We start from the raw sequence: 23,712 nt of genomic DNA on the forward strand, positions 1-23,712 counted from the left end.
ATGAAAGATGTACAAAAAGCATCAGAAGTGCCAAGTGTGGTTACTCACTAATTCCCAGCTCTGTGTTGAAAGAAAGGGGCAGGAGAAGGGAAGAGAGACAGAATCTGCACAGCAGGAAGAGTTGCTGTTTTTTGATACCTGCTGGGCTACAATATACTAGTGCTACTGAAAAGGGAAAAGCTTTCACTATGGATTTAGCCGCTTTCAGAAGCCGAATTCTGACTATCTCAGAGCTCAAGGAAGCCCCTGTACTTGAAGAGTTAGGTAAGGCCCTATTAGTTAGAACCTGTGAACCTGAAATGAAGCCATTGAACCTGTTCTTTCCAGCACCTTTGTCAAAATATAGCTTGGAGCTTCTTGCAGGTATTGTATATCCTTTACTAACAGGGTAAAGTCATTGGATGGCAGTCTGAGAAAACATGCTCAGAGCAAGACATGAGTTTGTTCTGGGGGAAAGAACAGTACAAGGAGCATGAAATCTCAACCCCTCAGTGAAGGAGACGTGAAACAATTCCCCTTTCTCCAAGGAAGCAGGGGGAAATAAACAGTCATAAAAACTTCCTGACAAATCAGAAAAAGTATAAGCGGAGCATGAAAAAGCAATAACAAAAGCACCATCTGAAGGCAGTCCACTGAGAGAGAAGTAAGAGGGATGAACCATACCTGCTTTTCCTGTGTGGCTGAGCACACAGCAGCCACCAGAAGAGGAGTAAGCTCTGTGAGCACCATTGCACCATGGACAGTCAGGTCTGCATTGCACAGACAGCACATTCAAATGTTTTATGCAGAGCAGCTCAGAGAAGTGGGAATTTTTCCCTGTTTCACCGTAAGTGTAGCAAAGGCCTTAGGTTTGCAAACTCAGGGGAAAATTGCTAACTTTGACTCAAGTATACAAACAACTCTGACATAAACTGAACTTATGCTCCCATTCACTTTGCACAAACTCAAAATTCTACTTGTGGTTCTAAGGGGAAGCTATTGATGGAAACAGCCCTGCAGAAAGACCGATAGGAATGAACAGCTGAGAGTAGGTGGGGGACAGTGACAGTTTAAATCGCATCTGTCACAGCATGTCCAGCTCCCTGTGCCCCCCAGAGTATTCACATTCAAGTCAAGGGGCACTATTCATGTGGACAAGAACTCACCCAACTGTTTGACCAGCAGGTTGCACAATACCACTGCATCCTCTTGGGACGGGAGAAATGCAGACACCCAAGTACAATCACCCAGCCTGCAGACAAGTCTGCTGCTGTTCAGTTCCATATTGTGTTCAGCTCTATGGGACAGAAAGGGCCAAAACCTTCATGGAACAAGAAATACTACTTTGATCCAGCAGCAAGAGATACATCAGCTAGGAAAAAGAAGTAGCTCATTTATGAACTCTAAAGTATTAACAAGCATTTTAAAATGCACTATTCTCATACTTCAGCCAAACAAAAAACCCCTTCAAATTGGTCAGTCCCCATTCACCATCCATACTGAAGACTCGAGAAAAAGCCTGTTGTTGCCATCTCTAAGGCAAAGTAACCACTACAGGCAGAGAACACCCACAAGTGCACAGCAAGTAATTGTCTACACATACAGGTCTCACTACTACGAAACAAGTTAGCTCAAACATGGGCAGAAAAGCTGCAGCATCAGCAAACCTCATATTTTGTTCTTTCCCCAACCTCTTCACTCCCACCCCCCAATCTCTGATCCATACATTTTTCTCTAGCTATGGATGCATGGACTCGAAGTCAAAATTCTGTTAAAAACATTATTACCAAGGACGGTAAGGATGCTTCAAGAGGTTTTACACAATTAGAATAAAGGTTCTAATTAAAGAACCATACAGCTTATACACACTCTTCTTGTGTTACTTACACACCAATAAACATTTCAATAGACAGAGACCATGTATCACAGTGGCTGCATCTGCTGAAAATGCTCAGTTGGATGCTTGTGCCAAAACCAAGTTATTTTGCTTTCTTTCCAGCAACCTGTCCAAGTAAATTAGCGGTGGCAGAGCAGTATGCCCCCCAAATAAGTGTCAGAAACTCAAAATACTTTGAAAAATGTGTCATTTTATTTGTACACTTTGAAAGTTGTACATAGAAACTTATAATACAGTCCTGTAAATTTACTCATTGCTAGAAGAACTGCCTGGGAGAGGGAAAGGGATTTATTGATTGATCATCAAGAAGTTAGAGGGGATAAACAAAAAACACAGGCAAAAATTTAAAAAGTTATGGAACTCTGTTGTTGTTGTTGTTGTTTTGTTTTTAATCCCCAGTACAAATTTTATAAATACAAAACAAATTCACAAATTACTTTGAATGCTAAATAAATATCTACTTAATAAACTCGGACTGAATACCTCCAGCCAGCACTGGTACAGTACTTATAAGATATGCTCATTGTACTCATTCATGTGTAGTGTCGAGAAGATATGCTCAAAACAAGTTTTAAACATACACACAGTTTCTTCAACTGCGCTACAGCAGAAGATTTTATCCGAGCTGATAAAGCCCTCAATACCACAGTTCTTACAATATCTAGAGGATGAAAAAAGGTCATTTGGTGCAGGAAAAAAAAACCAACGTATTTCTAGAAGATATTTGGACACATGAATGTATTAAAAATGTACAAAACCTCTGTAAACCAGTACTGTATCCAGTACAGCTATCAAAATTATTAGACACTGAATAAAACTGTAGCAAAGGTAATCTTTCCTACGTTCTCCTGAGTGCTTAATATTACATTGAGAATATAGTGCAGGCCACACTTCAAGGTGGTTAAACAGTTGTTATTGCTTTATACAGGTATGATGACTGCATGATTTAACATTTCATTTCATGAACATAGCAGATTCCCTCAAAAATCCTTTGGAAGGCAGAGGTTAGATTCGTGACTTCTTGACCACAGGAGCGGCATGGTCCACATTACCAGATGTGATAGGAAGTCCCAGCTTTTGAGCCTGGATGTGGAAAAAAGCCTGAAGTCTAGTTCCAGCTTTTGCTTCACTTGTATTACGAGGGTTGTATTCAAAGCAGTTTGAAAACATCAGTTCAATGTCTTCAATAAACTCCGCTAGTAAATAAAAAAGTAAATAAATGAACTTAGTGCATCTCACATCATCAGATAGCAGCATCATTGAGGAGCATGACACCACTCAACGAGTAAAGAGTTCCCAACACAGATGTCTTTACACATGCATCAAGTATGTATCGTGTTAGCAAAGTGCCATGTAAACATTCTTAAAACTCCATGATAATCCACAGAAAGATTACAAATCTGGCAATAACAAATGAAGCTTTTCCAAATATTTCATTGATGTCACACACTGACATCAAAAGCTTCCGAAATTACCAGCAGTATCTCAGCAGCTCATTTCTTATCCATCTGCACATCACACACTTTGGTAGTTAAAGATGTAACATTTGTTAAATACAGATCAGTAGAAGTTCTTTCAAAAAAACCCAAGCAATTTCAGCTTCAAATCTGACACAGCTTTATTTTAGGATGAGAATTCATTTTGCAGAGAGAACAGGGTTCATTACCTGTTTCAATGCGTGATACTTACATGCTAGCTTGTATTCACATTTATTCACCTTTTCACGAATTATATTTAAGGCAATAGGTTTTTTGATGATATCATAATAGTCTGGTACCTTTAAAAAAAAAAAAGTGAAGAATTTTATTCCTACAAAATAAATGGAAGCTTAAATTCTTCTTAATTTGAAAGAAAAAGAAGAAAAAAGTAAATCATGCATTGGCATAAAGCATTTTGATTTTGAACAAACAGAGGAGTCCAAAGAACCACCTCTCTTTCCTGATCTTAATATCAGTGTGCAGATACTGCTTTTCCATTTTTTCTGCCATTGAAATTGCAATCACAGCAATCATTAGCCAGTAATTCAACACATAAATCTATCCCTCAATACTTTGCATACAGCTGTAAGATCCAAAATTGCATGACCAGATAAAGAGCATGGTATTAATGCTACTCCAATTGGTTGAGAGCAAAAATAATTTCCCGGATTTTAAAACTTTCATTTTCCTGTAACATATTACAATATTTAAAAAGTCCCTTAACCATGAATAAGGGCCATTTTTGTTCTACTACTGTTTACCTTCTTGCAGTATTCCTCGAAATTTCACTAAGTTATGCTGAAAAAACGGTAGTGAACCTTTCAGTATCAAGCAGGATGCAGTGTGCAAGTACAAGAGATATAGACTCACTTAGCACAGCAACTGCACGGTAAGTGGTAAAGGACAACACGAGCTGCTTAACCCTTAAGGATAGTGATCATTTGGATCATAGATTCTGAATGCCAAACAAGCACTGAGGTTAGAGAGCCCTTGTTTTTGTTTTATCCACAGAGCACGGGGGGAAGGAGGAGGAACAACAACAGTAACTTCATAAGAGCACAATATGTTCTGGATTTGACTTTGTTATAAGAACAAATATCCCCCCGTGCATCACTGAAAATATTTTAAAGCCTAGTTCGTTATTACTGCCCAAAACTTATTGAACATATTGAATACAACCTACAAATGAACACAAACGGAAGAATCTGTACAGAAACAGAATTAGATGAACAAGGTTTTCATTCCTTTCCCTCTTGGAATGCTGTTTATGTTAAAACAAAAAGAAACGTAATTTTCTCTTTCTGGCTTGCCGGACACTCATCAGTTGATATACTTTTCACAGTGTCCTAAGCACAGTGAGAAATTAAACCCAATAATTCCAGCATGATGAAGAATATGTAGGACACTCATTAATTTTTCTTCCTGAACTGTCAGAATTATCTTTTAGTGATTTATTCCGGCAAAATAGAAAGCACCAAACTTCAGCATTTTCTTTTCAATATCAGAATTAAATGGAATTCTTCATCCCTCCTTAAGAAGTTTCCTTACATTCACCACTCTTGCACTTCCCAATGCAATTCCACTACTCTAGCAGCCAGACACTTGTCTGGAATTCATTCAAAATCCTCTCCTCTGCTCCTGCATCTTTAATTCACATTTGTAGATCATTCTTTTTGTCCAGATACATTAAGCCTTCCAGCTCCCCAACATCTGCAACTCAAGTTTCAATTCTTCATTTACCAGTTACTACTGCTAATTTTAATAAACATTGAGCACTAGCTCCTGCAAAATGACTATAGCTGCTGTCAGCACAGAGTTGCTCCAGAGAGGCTGAAGAGGACTGGCACTTTGTTAAGGTTGAATAGATCCAGCAGTGACAAGAAATTGACAAGCCAGTGCAATCTGCAGAAAAACAGATGTGCTTTGGGAACTTTCAATGAGATACCTTAAGTAAATGCAGCTTTAGAGGCTTGTATCTACTTTACTGTCAAGTCTAAATGAGAAGGAAGTTAAATTAAGAACTCAGCTAAGAAATTAATTATAATGCAGTAAAAAGTTAATGTCAGAATGAAGTTGTTCCTACCTTGTTATTTTATTGCAGGCCTGTTCTGAAAATATCTTTGCACAAACTGAGCATAAATTAAATTAATAACCATAAAGCTTACCCATAGCAATGCACTGCTCTGTTTTCTCAAGACAAACATTTCACTTTTTAAACTCTTGATATCAAGCATACTTAAAATTTTGCACAATATCATGTCATTCCAAAAATTTCTTGCACCAGCTGAGCTGAAGCAAGAGAGTTTTCCTGAACCCCACTGTACTTTCTGCTTGGGCAAAGCTATGAAGTCCAAGTTTTACTGACAGCAAATAAGATTGTCAAATGTTATCATTACTTCTACAGTTCTGTCAGTTACCTGGATTTTGGAAACCAGTTTCATAAAAGGCCAGCTGTCATCATGTCGTACCAGTTCCACAACAAGTTGCTCAAATGCAGAGAGTTCATGGACTCCTCCTTGACGTCCTGAACTTCTCCTGTTCAATGAGGTCTGAGGAGATGATTCTACAGGAAAGAAAAAAAAACAAAAACAAACATACCCCGCCAGATGAAAATGAAAGTGTGACAAGTAAAAATCAAAAGAAAGCGAAACCACATTATCTTGTTGTAAAAAAAGAAAAAAAGGAGGATTTGGCAGATAAAAAGATGCACTGCAAAACAGAGTTCTCAGTCCCTGCATCACAAGAAATGGAGGTAAGACATACAGATTTTTCCTCTTGCTTGGCTGCCTCATCTTACACCCTACCCACTGTAAGCAGGGGCAGATCCCAAGAACAGCAATGTTACACCAGGAGAGGAAAAAAAAAAATATAATCCACATTTAAGTTACAAAATCCTGAAAAGAAATTTAAAGAAAGGATTATTTAATCCTTAGACTTCTGTCCAGAGCAACAGTATATGTTGATTTTCCTTCTGCGCTACTATCGTACTTAGAAAAAAAAACATTGTTTCTGATGTGTTCAACAGCAGTTTCTTGTCTGAAAACCTAACAGCTCCTGCTCTGGGACGCGTTGGGTACTGAGACCACCAACATAACAGTTCCAGGGCAAAACTTTTACAGTTTGGCTTCAGGAATTAACTAGTTTACAGTCTTGCTATTAACCACCAATGTCTCTTTTTCCTGAATAAAATACTAAGCACCAGGGTGCTTTTCCTGGTTCCTTTTCAATTCATTCCATTAATTTTGAAAGGACTTTTTCCACTGATCTCAATTTTAAAATGATTTGTTAAACACAGAAAAGCCTTCTTAGAGGAAAAACAGTGTAAGCCACCTGTTCATAACTTACTTTAACAAAAACTCTATTCAGTCAGGTTTTATTTATTTTCAAGAGTAGTCATGAGGATAGTTACATAGAATAAGCCCAGAAACTCCCAATGGTGAAGGTCAGAAATGGTGTAGAATACAAGGCAGCCACACTGGAGTGCAAGCTGCTTTACACTCTTCAGTCTCACACTACATCATTTTGGTTTGTAAAAGGTACTGCAGCTTTTCAAGCACTTCCCCGCAATCAAATACCTGGTATTAGCTTAAGAAGCAAGGACACTGTTGGTCCCCTATCAGAAAGATGACATTTGTTATCTTCTGGCAGTTTGTTGTTATATTTGTAAATTCCTAATGTCTCTACCTTATCCACAGTTAATAAAAGCAAACAAACTCTAAGAAGATATTCACATGGTTTCAGCAATGCATGCATCTTTCAGATTTTCTGTATACCATGCTCATATTATGTGCAAATATGAAGTTTCAAACATGAGTATCTTCTTGGCAAATGGCATATTTGTTTTTTATATTACCAGACATTTTTTTAGTGTTCCCCTCTGTCATTGTAAAAGAAGGGAATGTTTTGCTGTGACAAAAATGCCTTCAACCATCATTTCGCACTACCTCTAGTTTTCTTCACTCTATCACACAATTTCAGCAATCAAGTGAACTTTGTTTTCATTCTGGACATTCTAGAGAAAGACATTTCTCTAACCTGTGGATTGTCGTTTCCTGCCTCTTCTCTTGGGCTCACTCACAGGAAGAGAAAGCTTTGGAGGAGCAACCGGGTATTTTCTAACCCGTTCATTAGAGTCTGTAGAATCAACGATTCTAAATCCAAGAGAATCAGGACTATTTTCCAGTGCATTATCAGCATTCTTTCTTCCTCTTCGTCGTCTTCGAGGACTGATTAACTCCACGAATACATCTGCTTGTAATGAACTTTGGCTCTGACGAGTGGTCCGGCTGCTAAGTCTTAAAGTAGGTTTTGTCACCGATGGAGGGGCTGATTTTATTTTCCTTAAGCCCCTTCTGGTCACTCTAGAAGATCCTGCTTGCTTAGGTGTATTTTGCTGACTCCTGGAAGCATATCTTCCCTGACGCTGGATGTTCCGACTTGAAAAAGGATTGTTGAGCTTGGCTGCTCTCATTTTTAATGGAAATTTGACCTGTGGTCTTCCATGCTTTGAAGGGCTAAAAAAGAAAAACAAACAAAAAAAATAATAAATATATTTATCCCAAGACTCCATTCTCCTCTTTTTTCTCAGCTTTCTAATTCAGCATTTAAAAAATTCCCAACAACTCAAGGCTAGTAGTGAACAGGCTTTCACTAATGCAGTCACCCCACTACCAGTCTTCTAAACACTACTTTGAATTCATTTAATTAAATATTATGTGCAATGCATTAAAGAAATGATCAGAATTTTGATCACCCTTGCAGCTGGTGCAAAGTGAACGTATCACATGGACACTACCTACCATTTTCTTAAACTGGCTATTCATTTCTAACAGTAACTGCAACTACTAGGAGTTTTGAACGTTATTAGCTAGGAAATAAATTGCAGTTCTAAAGAGCTGCAAATACAAGCTAAGCTGTAGTCAGAGTCTGTAACTAATATTCACGCCTTTCCAGCCATTAAAGGAGAACAGAAAGATCTCAGAGACAAATTTAGTTCTCAAGAAGATGCAAGTTGAACCGTATTGAGGTTTTGTTTCAGTCAATTCAAATGACTGTACTGAAGAGACGAAGAGTACTCTCGTATCAAAACTCTCCTTCAGCTTTTTACACCCCTACTGTACATCACATCTATCACATTACAAGAATTACCACACTGAACTACTTGGGTGCTTTTTAATTAAAAAAAAAAAAAAAAAAAATTAAAATCAGCTACTGCAGAAATCCTCAGTCTTCTCAATGTGACATTATCTTGGATACTTTGTCTTCCACGATGTTCTCATACCTACTGTATGCATGAAGTCCCCTAAAATTCAAATTGTACTGAAGCACTCCAGATTTTCTCCAGAAAATCTTCAGTTTGAAACTCTCTCCACTGTACATTCAAACAGCAGCCATGCACAACCCCAACTGTGATAGCCATCCCTCACCCACAAAGGTGGAATTTTAATCCAGAAAAGCAACTCTAAGTCTCTAAGCCCAGTGGAGCTAGCTAGCTTTTTTTTTTTTTTTTTTTTTAATTTTTTTTTTTTTTTAAACTTCATCAGTAAGGGCCAAATTGACAACTAGCTTCCTTCCTCACTCAGCATTAGATTTTCAAGATTGCTTATTTGAAAAAATTACTTCACCTAACAGTCAAGAAAATATTCCAGTAGGAAATCACTCTAATGGATGCCTGTTTACCTCATCTCTTCTTCCTCCTGAGATTCATCTTCCTCTTCATGTTCTTCTTCATAATCCTCTTCCTCACTTTGTCTCATTTCATCGTAGCTTGCCTCTTCCTCCCCTTCTATTTGCTCAGCCATCTCTTCATCACTTTCCACAGATGGTCTCTGTCTGGAGGAAAGGCGTCTAGAGCGCTGCTTTGGTCGGCACTCTGGACAAAACCAGTCTCCTTCAGGAATGATCTAGAAACAGAAGAAAAAAGCATTAGCTAGACATCATTAGCTGTAAGAACTATGTCAGTTTTATGTGAAAAAGGAAGCACTTATGTTTCCTCCGATACCTTCAGCTTGGGCCTGATACAGTAGGTATGATAGCCTCGATCACAGCCATCACACAGCACCATGCTTTCTGCATCACCTTTCTTTCGACATACTTTACAGCGAGCGTTGAGGATGGACTTTGACCAGATGACACTTCTATCCAACGTAGACAGGTGAAGGAAGACTTGAGACAAGCTGGTAGAAGAAAGAAGTGACTCTCTCCAGCGATCCAAAACTGTTTTATAGGATCGTCCACCATCGCTGGCATCTTCCATTAGAGAAGAAAATAAAACAAGTACAGGATCAAGCTTCTTTTTCAAACATTTGTGTTGTTGTAGACTGTGAAGCAAGGCTTAGTATTTCAAACAGATACAGAGTAGTAAATTGAGGTAACAAAACCACCTCTGTCTTATCTTTTCAGTACATAAGTATTTCTTCCTTAGTTTCCCAGCTACCGAAACTCTAGGATTTCACCTTTCAACACCAATTTAACCATGAACTGCCACTTACATAGGACATAAGACAAAAATCTTTACTTAGATGTCAACCTGGAAACCTAACAATCTGATCCCACTTAAAAGTAAATGAAGACACGTCAAATTCCCAAAATGTTTTCATTTAAAGAAACTGCTCAGCATTGAACAGAGACTTTACTGGACAAGAACAAACAAAACAAAAACTCACAAAATACCAACTAACCAACTCCAAAGGCTCTCACACCTTCCCTTGTGGCACAGTCTAGAAGATAGTTTTCAGCCCTCTGCCAGTGCTTCAGTGCCTTTATTCCTATTCTGCACTCTGCCTTCACAGGCATCTGCATGTCAGTATGGTCAGATACTGTAACTGTTCTGAAGGAAAAATAACTGATTTCTCAGTATTTTATTAGCAATATTACACAAAGGAAGTTGTGAAACACACCTGGAGGAAAAACAAAACAGATGTGGGGTCCTATTTAGGTTAGAAATAAATGAGGGGCAGGGGTGAGAAATCAAGTTACTTTTCTTGAAGACGCTTGGTTTTCAATTCAGGCCACTGAAGTGGTCCCACAGAACAATGAAAGGAGCAGTACAGAACAGTGAAAGGAGCAGTACAGAACAGTGAAAGGAGCAGTACAGAACAGGAATGAGCAGCTGGGAATTGCAGAAGCAAATAGACTTCTGTTTGAGGAGGTAAAAAAAAAAAGTATGAATTACACCCCGCAATGCTGCAGACAAGAAATTTGAGTATGAAAGCTATTTCTCATATTCAAAATCAAGAAGAAAAATGCAGTACTTTTAGTTATAGAAATTTCTAAAGATGTCCCTTCTAAAATTGACATTGCAGTTATTACTGTGATCTCCAGCTCATTAACAATGTACTTAAGTAAAAAAAAATGCTACCTTGCCTGCTCTACTAATCACAGTGGGCACAGGAATGGCTTGCAATCTAGCTGTCTGCCAAATGGTTTCTCCTCAGAAACAGGAAAAGAAAAACATCTAGTAACAGATAAAATGAAAGAACAAAAATGAGACTAATTACTTCGTTGGCAAGGCCTTTCTGCCTTCTCGCCTACTGTCTGCCAGGATTTGCCTAATCTTGCATATATTTGCATTAGCAGCAAGCAGCACAAGAGAAACAATGAGCAAAGGCAAAGGATAAACAGGCAGCACAGTTTCATAAATAACATTTAGTCACTTTTGAACTACAAATGCAAATCTGAATTTCTTAGTATTTCTATTCATCCTCAAGGCTTCCTTTCTCAAATTCATTCTTCCTATACATAGCAGGCAAGCTCCACTTGCAGTAAAGCTCTCAATGTATTATTTAAAATTCAGTAGGAACATTCGAACTGCTTGTCAGGACACCAGACTAGAATTTGAAACCCAACTCAGTTCTCAATTCTGCCACAGCATGATTCTGGCAAACACAATTCTTCTTGAGTGCATGTACATTTTGGCAAGCACTTCTTTTGCTTCCACTGGCAGCCTGAACGTTATTACTTTTTCACTGGCAGCTATTTTTAACCTGGATTGGTTCATCAATAGAGTCCATCACACAACACAACAAATACATGCACTGCAAAACTGCAAAACTTACTACTCTGTTGTATTGCAGAGATCAATTACTGACCACTGCCTGTTTAAACACACCCTGGTGCTGAAAGGAACGTGCCAAATGGCACCCACTGCTTCAGTTCCCAACTCGTAAAACACGAGTAACACTTTTTTCTTCCATTTATCATCTTCCTCATTTATATGGCTAACTCAGAGGGAAAAACGGCCTCTTCCTTTGTGTCAGAGCAGCTCTACATTGCTCAGTGGGACACCTCTCAGCAAACTAAGCCGTCCAAGCCTTGCTACAATGCAAATGAAGTTGTTTGACAGATCTATGCAATCATCTATCAATAGCTAATTAAGTTCAGGGAAGGGTTTTCCATCTCAGTATTTTTAGAAAGGATATGCAGTGGCACAATGCCGCAAGGCTTCCAAAAGGGAAGGAAAAAAAAAGGAAAAATAAGAAGAGGCATTAAAAATGGGCAGGGGGGTGGAAGGATTATGTGAACATAATAAAAAGAAAATACAGTTCCTTATCTCTGGGTGCAGAATTTTGTTTTTTAAACCTTTGATCCATATTTGAATTACTTTCAATAACATTTATACTTCAGTATTTACATGGCAAGTCCTTCAGTATAAGGAACTGACTACACAAAAGGATGGGAAAAGAAAACTGAAAAATATTCAATATTTGCTAATTCTTAGCATTACAAGTAAACATTTAAAATTTACCATCTCTCTGACTAGTCTCGTCTTCCACTTTCTTCCTCTTTTTATACCCCCTGTGGCTCCTTTTATTATCTTCTGCTTTACCTAACATTAAAGTCATACAGTTATTTCAAATACTTCTTTTTTTTTTTTAAGTGTGGTCTTTTGTTGTTGGTTTTGTTTTGTTTTTTTAATATTAATTCATATTATCCATACTTGCATAGTCTAAAAATGTAAGTAGAACAGTGGTTACCACATGCATATAAAAGACGACAGGCAGGAAAGGGTAAAAGAATAATGTGCAAGGAGTAATTGTGTAACTCAGGATTCACTTTGACTCCCACTACTAGCAAATACAGTCTTAAAGCTCTTTAAGTCTATCCCACCTTACCTTTGTGTCCACCTCTGGTAAGAATGGCTATAAAACATCTTACTGCCCAGAAGTTTCTTTCTCAGCAGACAACTTGTCTGGTTTATGCCTTCTAACATCTCAAAAACGTAGCTATTTCGTGGCCACGGTTGGCAAAGACCAAGAAAATTAGCTTAACTTGGTCATTTCATTTGGACAGACAAGGTATTTGCATGAAGGCACATTCTTTAGAGCTAAATAATGAAGTTACTCTTCCAAGAAGGGCCACAGTAAGCCCAATCTGATCCAAATACAAGATATCTTCTTTGACTGTCTTCTCTGAAGAGCAAATAAGACCATTTTCATGAGGAAAAAAAAAAAAAGCTTCCACCTTCTCTGACTCTACACATGACACTCTGCAGGGAAGTAATGAAAGCACAAGAGTAAACGTCCATATATACAAATCCTCTTCCAGTTCTTTGCTAGAAGATATCTGATACTGTTATGGTGAGGACAGTTATAAACAGAAAAGGAAACAACTTTGAAAGTAGAGGAAATTAAAATAATCGAACTCTAGAAAAGAATGCAACACGGATGAACAAAAGGAAGCAAAAAGCACAAGTAAAAAAGGACATAAACTGTTCCCAGTATCGATCACCAAGGTGCTTCCATGAATTAGAAATGTATGGAAATCTGTACTGTACATGAAAGATGTTTCAAGCCTGTATTCCTGCACTAGTGCAGAAAGCAGAGGCTTTTCTCTAGATCGCCTCACTGGATGCCAGGGTGACCAAATCACTTCGTTTTTAATTTCAATTTTCACATCTCTGTCACAGGAATGAGACTTCTCTACACAAAGTATTTTGAAATGTAAGGAAAGGTAACTCATACTAAGAAAAAACAGCAAAATTCAAAACAAAATAATATTTCTTCCCTCAAACGTTTTTTTTTGAGAAGTGATGTTTCAGAGTTTCCATTAAACAGCTTACATTTCAGGGAAAACAAAAAAGAAATTGCTTTTATTACATTTTTAGTGCATAATTCTGCAGGAGAAGCGTATAATGAAACCTGCACTCTCCTCCTTCCCCCCATTTTTTTTTCCCCCCCATTATCCCTAAATGCTACCTAGGACTGTACTGAACACAGAAAACCAAAATTTTCATAGTGTGTAACGAAAGGATTTCTAAATCACCATTCATAATTTAAAAATGATACATTACAATTCAAGTAACGAACTGCTAAGTTTTATCACCAAAGCACAGAAGATTTAACAGCTATCTAGCATTTCTGCAAGGCAGAGTGCTGTTTCTGGAGTTTCTAGATCTCCTTTTGCATTGCTATCTTCTCTGTCAGTCTTTTCCCGCTCTTCAACTTGAATATTTGGCACGCACCTCAATTCTAAACTTATCAGAATCACCAGCAAGGCTCTCGGATGCCTGATAAAGACTTAGAACAAAGACAGACCAAAGAGGAGCAGCTGGTCCTTTTATTACTCTGCTGGGTCCCTTTGTCTGCTCTGCACCCTGGAGGCCACCAGGATAAACTTGCCGGTGACAGTGAATTTCACTGCCTGTCTTCAGTATGAGCTGTAAATAGAGTGAAAACTGAAAATTTAAGAATGGCTTCAATTCCTAATGTAAGCAGAGAAAATCATGTAAAGGGGTGAGGGGCCAGAGAGGAAAAGAAATGACACAGCAAAAGCAATAGCTAAAATAATGAAGACAGAACAAGGTTTGCAGAAATGCAATGGTAATCCTTTTACCAAAAGTGCTCTCCTGCCCTGCTACCAAAGCAGAATTCTTGGCACTTGCTTGCCTTGCCATGTTTTTTACTTCAGTAAAAAAAAAAAAATAAAAAAATAAAAACTTAATTGTTTGCCTAGAAACATGGCTCTGTGGAGTACTTTGCTGAGTTCCAACTTCTAAAGTTAGAACAACTATTACAAAATGTCCCATTAGAAAAAAAAAAAAAAAAAGCATATAGACACTGATCTGCATAAGAGCAGGTAACAAAAAAGCCTACAAAAACCACCTGTTTGTAAACTGAAAATTAATTGCTGTCCTCAGAATACTCCTGGCTACTTCCTAGCCAAGTACTAGTACTTAGTTCCTAGTACTTTCTATACTAAGAAACAGAACTTGCTCTGGTAACACAAAAAGACATTGTTTCCAAGTAAGGAGTTTAAGCTGAATATAAGAATTTGCGAGTTTTGGTCTACTTTTTCATTTTCCTAAACATATCTGAAATACTGAAAGGTTATATTCAGAAAAGGCAGCATCCAGAATTGATGCCTGACGCTCAGAAATGCCTACATTTGCCAGTCACCTCTCTAGCACACAGTTTTCCTTGATCCTTACCAGGTCCACCTTCTAGTCATGTCCAAAATATTTCATTTCACAACATCTTTCATGGAACTGCCTAAAAGTCATAAACTCCATTACAAAATAGTACGTGTTTCAAGTCTCCTTTACTACAGAACTGTTCAAAGAATCCTCTAAGGAAAGAACTAAAAACTTGCTTCCATTCACACTTATCTCCTATTAGGAGAACATCATTACACAATCAAAAAAAATATGAGATGCTTCGCACAAAGGTGAAACAATGAAAAGGGAACCTGACACTGTAGCTTAATGCAAAACTACAAAGCCAGAACAAAGCCTGGGATCCCTTCCTGCTCCCTAAACTACACACGTTATCCCATACATTACAGTTACCTCAAAGCAGAAGAAACCCCCAGGCAGTATGTTAGTATAAACAAATATGAGATTTAAGACATGTAGATGGTGTAAGACTGCTTTCCCTGTATACCTTTTCTGTATACCATACTGTATAAGGTCTCCAAAGGAAAAGAAGATTCCCGAGCTAGAAACAAAAGCTGCATCATCATCATCATAAGGGTGGACAAAAACAACTACCATCATTAGACTACAGCAGAGCTGGAACCGCTCAAAAAAACACAATGAGGACTGAAGTAATGGAAGTCTTTAGCAGGGATACTTTTGCCCATTAGTCCTTTCCATTCAACTCAAGATGCTCAATCTATAACCAACAGTCATTTTTTCCCTTCAGTATGGACTGCAGCATATTTGCGGCTATCAGCAAAATGCTATTGCCAAAATACTCAGAGGCAGTTTGGAAATGGAACCCTACAATGCACGACATATTTACAACCCACACACGCAGAGTAAGTGACAAACTCTGGATGTGCTGTAACTAACTGCATCCAGTTCACTCAAAACAAGTTACATCATGTTGGGCTTGAAAAGCCAGGACACACTGAGTTGACCAAACACTTAACGAAGTAGAAGTAGTCTAATGCTCTGCACTTTGATCTCTATCATGTGCGGCATTTTCTTCTTCTGGACGTAGTCACACTGAAAACAAAAGTTTGTGGAAGGAAACGCTGTCAGATTTTCTGGCGATAATTCCAGCTCAAACTCACTTTCAGCAGCAACTGATATTAAGACTTGAGGCTCCATGCAGGAGCAGTAGAGACACACAAGTAGTTTGGGGTCAGTTTAGATCAACTGTGCCACAGGACACCAATGTCTAGTGAAAATACAGATTCTGGTATATGAACATCTTGAACTGTTGCAGCAAAGTCTGTCAGAATCTAAGGACTTTGTGTGCACTCACAGCATCTGTGTTACACTGGTAACCCTGCAAAAGCCCTGAAGATGTAAGAACTAAACTAGCTCAGCTAGGGCACAAAGCACAACAACAGGAGGCTTGCTGGGATGGCTGCCTCAGGAAGGATGCACATCTCCAAGCAAACCACCAGTCCTGAACTGAAAAAGGACCCAGATAAGGATTCCAAATACTGAAAAACACAGCCACCATACACTCTTCATAATCTGTCTTTCACCACCAGAGCACATCAGATGAATTCAAGTCAAGCTATAGTTGTGTTTCGATTTTTCTCCAACTTTTCGTTTCTGAGCATAAATACAGGATTTGAGAATCTGAGAGTTTGTGGTTTGAACTAAGTTTCATAAATATTCTGTTATTGCTAAACCAGGTGCTCTACATAAAACTGGGGCCACGCTGTTTTCACTGAAACAGTATATAAAGGAAGATAGGCTTTTACAACCTAAACACATAAATTGAACTCATGGTAAAGTTGCATGACATGCTGCTCTCAACAGCAAGGCTGGATTATATCCCCAAAGGAAGCTCACTCACTGCTGCCTAAGGGTATGGCTCATCTCCCATACAGCAGTAAGTCAGCTATTCTCATCTTTCACAAGACTGCATGTTTCAGAGGGAAGCATTGGGAAAAAACAAAGATGAAAGAACACCTTACACCAAACTGGAGACATAGTTTCAATCCTGAAAGCTTACCAAGAGGTGCTTTGAGAAATCTGCGCTCAATTCCTTGTTCTATCTGAAGCAGTGCAGATGCTAAGCAGTGGACCACATTATTAACTGGCTGAGGAGTACTTGTACTTGTTGATGCAGCACTTGGAGCTTCAGTTTTCAATCCAATGAGCCTAAAATAATAATGTATTAAACACATTTTTAACATACTTTCAACTCAACACCACAGATAGTTGCTTAAGTCTGCATCCACAAGAGATTACATTTTTTAACCTAATTTGTATGCATAGAATAAGGACATGAATAGATACTGCTCAGATGTGATTAGTCATACCAGTCCTCTGGTTTGCTAATTAGTTTAGCTAATTAAGATAAATCATCCTTATGTAACAAAAAAAACTAAATTTCAAGAAGTGTGGATGCTAAATTTTGTAACAAATCATTAAGATTTCCAGAGGATTTCATCAGCTATTTTATGATGAACTTCTACAGAGTAGTCTCTTATTTTTTTAAATTTAAGAAAAAGAAATTAGAAATAAAAATCAAAATGCTCAACATCCATAGCAAGTTACTTACACATATTCGTAATATTTTCATTATGCAAAGTATCTTTTTATAAGTTAAGTATGAACAAATGAACTTAGTTTCAATGACAGAGATGAAATCAGAAACTAAGCCTGTATTTCACTTTAAGCATATGCCTTTCCCTCAGGATTTGTAGAAGTTTCAGCCTCAGAACACAGAGCACCTAAGATCTTGGCTTCAGCAACTCTGCTGAATGCAGCAGAACACAATGCCTTGAAATGGATGTGCTGTGGATGTAGAGTTCTGCGGGTTTTATTTATAACGCTTTTAATAATAAATAACATCTCTCAATAAGAATAAAGTCCTGTTTCCAATAAACAGCCTTCTTTTTTGAACAAAGACTAAGCAATCATTTCAAAGCATAGTTAATCTTTCCCAGCCACAAGCATTAAGCATAGCGTAGGAGGCCAACACACTAATGAAAATAAAACTCAGCTTCTATTTGAGGTTATTAAAAAAAAGAGAAAAAAAAAAAACACAACCAAACAATAACAGAAAAAACAACCAACTAATAAAGAGCGTCTGCTTCATTCTGATGGATGTGCAATGCTTTTGGTTATCCCTTTTCTTACTTCACACTTAAAAGCTGTTAACTATATTTTGCAGTCGCACACATTTAGAGAGCCTGAAAGCAAGCAGAAAAAAGCTGCATACTTATTTGCATTTCACTAGTCATACCCCACAGTCTTAATGAGATGTCACTTGCTCTGGGTAGATTAAAAGCTCAGCATCAAAAGGAATCTGTCGCACGATTCCAGAATCCTACAGTCTGCATGAATATGCAAGACTTCAACGTTAGACTACCAGCAATTCAGAAATTTTGATGGAATCAGTATCAAGTGCCAAAAACAAAGCAACAAGCTTCTGCAGTTGAACAGAGAATCAGCAAATGAAGTAAGCGCCCAGGGTAACTGGGGACAGGCAAATTCCAGCTTCTTGCTGCATTAAAACAGAGGAATATTTCCCCATTGCAATTCTTAGAAAGCAAGCATCTGTAAAACATGCCATTGACACAACGCTGATGACCCTACCTACTCTCTACACAACTGGAGAACTCATTCAGAAGCAGAGTCTTGTTTTAAAATACTATTTCAATTCGCTGGATTAGAACAGGAAAAGTCTTAAAGAATCTTAAAACTTAAATTCCAATATTCAATTCCGGATTCAAAATTCTATCCACAAATACTGTTCTCATAAAAAGAACATTTCATTGCAAAATGCACAAGCAAACACTATGTTAGCCTGCATCCAATGAACCTTATTTCCTTGCAATATTTCAATATTTACTTAATAAATATGAAAAAACGTCTTAAAGGTTTCTTTAATCTTGAGATTGAAGAAATTAATCTCAATTTCTGCAAAGAAAACAATTTCTGAGACTAAAATATTTACAAATATTCACAGAAAAGTCCTAGCCTCCATTGGTTTACAACAAACACCAATTCAGTGAAAGTCTCTAATCTTTCCCAGAAGATTGTTTAGAAAAAAAGAAAACATTTTGCAGTTGCAAGACTATGATTTGAGGTTGAAGCTTGTTCTACAATAGGATTAGCATTATTAAAGTTACACGATGATATCACTGTTTTGCTGCAGTGCTAAAGGCAAATTCAGACCATGGCCAGTTGTAATCATGGCTGTATAACTCATGAAGAGGTACATTGTACATTCAGCTGACAATCACTACTACCATTGTCCATTTTAAATACTCTAAAGCAGAGTTTTTATTCTGGAAAACAAAACATATTGGCAGAATCGTTTTTCTCTGTATTTTAAGTGATATTGAAATGAATTCATCAGCTGTTGGTAAGAGTTGTCAAAATAAAACTAAGACACTGTTAGCAATAGGACAGCATAGTTTACACAACAAAGCAATGCAGAAATAACACACTTTACAACTCAAATCTTAAAATGTATCTGTTGAAAAATACCAAGTTATAGAAATGGAGAGTAAAAAGTCTGAATGTGAAAAATTGGAGTACTGGTAGAAAGATCAAATAGAAGAGCTGTTTAAATTCTAGTTCTTACCGGTCTTTAACAATAAACTTATCTTGGTCATCAGTTTCCATTTCTTCAGATTCTTCATTCACAGTTTTAATTATACCATTTTCTTTATTTTCATCATTTAGAAATTCATACCGCCCATGTTCTAAGGCTGCTCTCCAAGACTGCCTGTCTGTAACCTGAAGCAAACATACAAATCATATGTTTCCAAAGAACAACAAACTTCTAGTGCCAATTACTGTCTACACTTAGTTTAATTACAGTGTCAGTAAAAACCACAGCACACAGGAGTTCTCATTTGAGTTACAGACTTGATGGCACCACTGTGCTCCTAGGTGCTCTACAGTTCAAAAATACCTTAATAGCTCCCAATGTTCCTTGGTAGATCCTGTCTTCAATGTCCAAAAGAAAGTCTCTGAGTCTCATTTCAAGTTGCTTTTCTGCAGATATTTGGGATGCATCATGGGCATTCTGCATCCTTCCCCGTACTGGAGGAGGAGGTCTAATGTCACTTTGAGGTTTGTCTGCAATAATACCAAATAGCTTTCTGTTAGGGGAGTTGGTTCCTTCAAGAAGCCGGCAGTGGAGGGAGCAGAGGCAGCACAAGGCAGAACAAACTCAACGCACAGGTTCAGAACTCCCCTCCTACAGCAACACTTGTCAATGCCAACATCTCCACACTACTCCAGTCAAACAGCATCCTGGTAAGAGAAGATCTAAAAGACCAGCATCTGTGCATCTCAACACATAGGATGAAAAATTCTTGCCAAAGACAAAAGAATGACTTTTAGAATTATCTACTGCTTTTGAAAGCACTCAATCAATAACAACTCTGCTAAGAATACAAGAGAAAAAACAAGTCATACTCTCAGTATTTCCTGTATTTGTACTATCCTTACTCCGCTGGATAACCATAATTCATTTCCTCTTTGTGCATGGATCTTTATCACCACATTTAAAACATACCTGTGCAACTGTCAAGTCACAGAAACTGAGAGAACAAGTTACAGTTCCTTTTAACAAACTAACCTGTAAAATCAAACAGGTAAGATGCCAGGGGAATGGACTATACTGACTGAAAGCACGCACAGATTCTAAATCAAACTTCATAAATTTGTGTAAGTGGCAAACATCTTTTCAGAGGATTTACCTTAAATTCACTCAATGCAGTGATGAGGAGGAATATGGAAAAACTTAAGGGCATTCAATAAAAAGTGCCTTAAAGCTGCTGTTGAGGAAGTCACAAGGTGAATTTCTACAACACTCAAGTGCACACATCTACACTCTGAAACCCATTACTGTTCTGCTTCCTCTTCTTGTAGTGAGCATTTGCCAAAGGAGAGATGACAAAACAAACAAACTCAAGAACCCTCCCCCCAAAAAAAGAAAGCCTCCACAAAAAAAAAAAAAAACAAACACCATCCCATCACAGCACTAATGTTAAACCCACCTAACAACCAATGCAGCTAAAACCACTCTTTCATTATTCCCAAAGGTTTTGGTATGACTCTCAAACATGCTATTTTTTCCTTGTTCACAATACGCAGGTCAGCAAAAGCTTTTTTCATGAATTATCAAAATGTGGAACTGCATGTCCCACCTACTCAAAAAATGAACCAATAATAATTGCTTCCTTTTGTGAAGTTTTCATCTCCAGTGTTGTATCATCTTTCCTTTCACTACACTGGAAATGGAGATATCAGTTGATCAATGCTATGATTTACCTTTAACAGATATTAATCTAACCCCAAATTAATCTTCTCCCAATGTTTAAGTCACTAAGTAGACAGAAAAAAAGAAACCACTGCTTTTTAGCACACATCAATTCTCCATAAGCAAAAAATAAAAAAAAATACAAACATGTTTTCCATAGAGTGAAACAGTGTTGAAAAACAATTTCTGGTTCTCAGGAATTATTTAAAATTAAATAAAACTTAGAAGGTTCTAAAATATTATATAGCAATTCCAACTGTGGAAGTAAGTTAAGACCAGGAACTCTTCCTTTACCTGGAATATGGAATTTTTCCACAGGAAAACTGCTTAGTTGTTCATAAATTCTATTTTTCTCTTGTAAAAGAGTTTCTTTTAAGGCACTCTCCCTATGTCCTCGGGAATTGAGAGCCTCTAGAAGTTGGTCCAGTTGTTCCCGAGAACTGTAAAAGCACCAGCGGTTTGGTTTATATACTGGCCTTGGCACCTCTACAACAACACTGGTGTGTGAATCTTGGTCAACATTGGAGGTAGATTCAGAAGATTTCAAAGACTCTCCAGTTTTACTGAATACCTGAGGTTCATTTGTGCAAGACTGTACACTATTCTGAAAGGAAGAGGTTCGAGGCAACAACATGTCTTCTGTGAGACCAGAATAGTCCTCTTCTATAAACAATCCAGGAACTGAGGGGAAAATCCAGTAGCGTCGGTACAAACGGTCACGACCTAAGGGAGTAATATTTGTGCAGGCAGTTGCATTCTGTATCTTCTCTAATAGTTCTTTCTCTTTCTTTTGTTGCTCCTGTTTTAAAGCTTCCTCATCTTCAGCAGTAAGAGGTTCACTCTTTTCAGAAGTATCTTCTTGTCTTGTAAATTCTTTAAATCCATTTTGCCCTCTCCTTCCTAAAAGTTAAAGGAAGAGTGATAACCACGCCCATAAATTCTTTCTTTAGCTAAAATAAATCAGTGTAGTGTTTTCTTTTGAAATATCTGTTGTTTTTGCAGACTTCTAACAAAAAGAATGAAAACCACATAATAGCCTGTTAGATTAGATTCTTACAAGGTCACTGAGGTATATTACTTGTAACTGTAATTGTTTGTCAGGCAACAACTTCTTGTTTGTTTGGTGTTTGTTTGTTTGTTTTTGTTATCCAAACAGCAAGCATTGAAGATGAGAAGAAATGGAAGATCACACAGATGACAGATCTATAACAGGCCAGCTAAGTGCACTACGTTTATCATCTTTTTTTTCTTTATAAATTTACATAAATTCATATTTTCTTAAGTTCATTATAAACAAGAACTTCCAAGTTGCATGCATGCCTGTGTATGTAATGTGCACGCATCCACATAAACACAGGTCAGAGCATTACCTCTCCTTCCTTTTTTGTTTGGTCCCAGCTCTTCTTCATCGTCGGTCACTGTGTCTATTTCTGGCTCTTTACGTTCAGTTTCCTTGCTCTCTGTACTGGTATCAAGGTCCTCTCGTTCCTCCTCCCTGGTATGATAAAATAATGAAAAAATATGACCAGCTGACCAACCATATACTAAAAACAGAATGGAAAGAGAATGACACATAGTACAACACTATATCTTCAACATAAATAGTATTTTAATATTAAAAGAACACTCAAAGTAACTCACTGAGTTGAAACTACAAAGCTTCATGTCTGAATACTAAAACCAGCTCTTTGGTATTCACTCTTCCATTTAAAGAGCATTACGGTAATCAGACTCTGACTGAAGATATTTATGTCTGTATGTTACCTCACACAGCACTTTTTACAAAATGTTTGTATTTCCCCTCATTCAGCAAACAATCAGGACTTAGAAAACTACATAAAGCCACCAGTATGTAACATCTATTATTTACCATCCCCCCAACCCCACAATTATAGCTTCAGAAACATAGCACAAATCTGACTTTGGCTCATGCTCATCTCTTACAAGCAGATTTATTTAACTATCTTCCTCAAGCCGGTAAAGATACAGTTTTGCATGTATGCTTCCTTGGTTTTCTGTTGTGGTTTCCCCTCCCTCCCCTAGAATCACATGCAGTTGCATACGCATGAATCTCACCACCTGAAATCATACAAATTTAGTTTCAATATCAGAACAAAAATCTTAGTTTTATGGAAACATATGGGGCAGCGTAGCATTTAAAAGTACTATTAAATTTGATTCATAAACTGTTATGCAAGGTCAATATTTTTAGTTCAGATCAAAACAATTATTGAAATTATAAAAACTACACTGGCCTCTTAAGAAAGACTTCATAGTACTGAAATCAGTTAGATATGTAAAAAATACATATTGGATTTTTTCAAGTTTCTTATCTATAAAGTTGTCAAGCTTTCAACAGAGTAATGAGTACAATGAAAGTTAAATTAACTTTATGAAAGCAATTTTATTTTTAATTCTACAATACTAAGTTGAAAAAACATTAATAATACCACATATCATACCCAACAGATACTTCCACAGCAGGATTTCTTTGCTCTTCTTCCTTCAGCTTTTCTTGTTTCTCTTTCATTTTTAACTCTTGTTCTTTCAACCTCTCTTCCTTCCTCTTACGTATCCTAGCAGTAATAAGAACACAGAAAAATCAATGGCAATTAATCTAGAATCTGATCCTTTACAGACATCATCATCTAAAAATAACATTTACATGGAA

General features: G+C 37.5%; 1 protein-coding gene across 5 annotated transcripts in view; it reads right to left on the reverse strand.

Moving 5' to 3' along the window:
• Nucleotides 1–2,046: 2,046 nt before the first annotated feature.
• The window catches only part of BAZ1A (bromodomain adjacent to zinc finger domain 1A), a 55,018-nt gene continuing 33,352 nt past the window's right edge, over nt 2,047–23,712 (reverse strand). For 3 of the 5 annotated variants that reach the window (XM_052696837.1, XM_052696834.1, XM_052696835.1), the window contains 13 exons: nt 23,504–23,617; nt 22,412–22,536; nt 21,336–21,941; nt 19,686–19,852; nt 19,353–19,507; nt 16,767–16,915; nt 12,101–12,181; nt 9,356–9,603; nt 9,034–9,257; nt 7,390–7,868; nt 5,772–5,917; nt 3,566–3,653; nt 2,047–3,072 (listed from right to left, as the gene is read on the reverse strand). In XM_052696837.1, the coding sequence (XP_052552797.1) occupies nt 2,882–3,072; nt 3,566–3,653; nt 5,772–5,917; nt 7,390–7,868; nt 9,034–9,257; nt 9,356–9,603; nt 12,101–12,181; nt 16,767–16,915; nt 19,353–19,507; nt 19,686–19,852; nt 21,336–21,941; nt 22,412–22,536; nt 23,504–23,617 (2,773 nt within the window). In that variant the 3' untranslated portion in view covers nt 2,047–2,881. The remainder of the gene's footprint in view (nt 3,073–3,565; nt 3,654–5,771; nt 5,918–7,389; nt 7,869–9,033; nt 9,258–9,355; nt 9,604–12,100; nt 12,182–16,766; nt 16,916–19,352; nt 19,508–19,685; nt 19,853–21,335; nt 21,942–22,411; nt 22,537–23,503; nt 23,618–23,712) is intronic. The other 2 variants (XM_052696838.1, XM_052696836.1) reach the window with 1 other exon arrangement.

Source organism: Tympanuchus pallidicinctus, unplaced genomic scaffold (genome assembly GCF_026119805.1).
Source record: "Tympanuchus pallidicinctus isolate F22 unplaced genomic scaffold, pur_lepc_1.0 scaffold3, whole genome shotgun sequence".
Taxonomy (NCBI): Eukaryota; Metazoa; Chordata; class Aves; order Galliformes; family Phasianidae; genus Tympanuchus; species Tympanuchus pallidicinctus.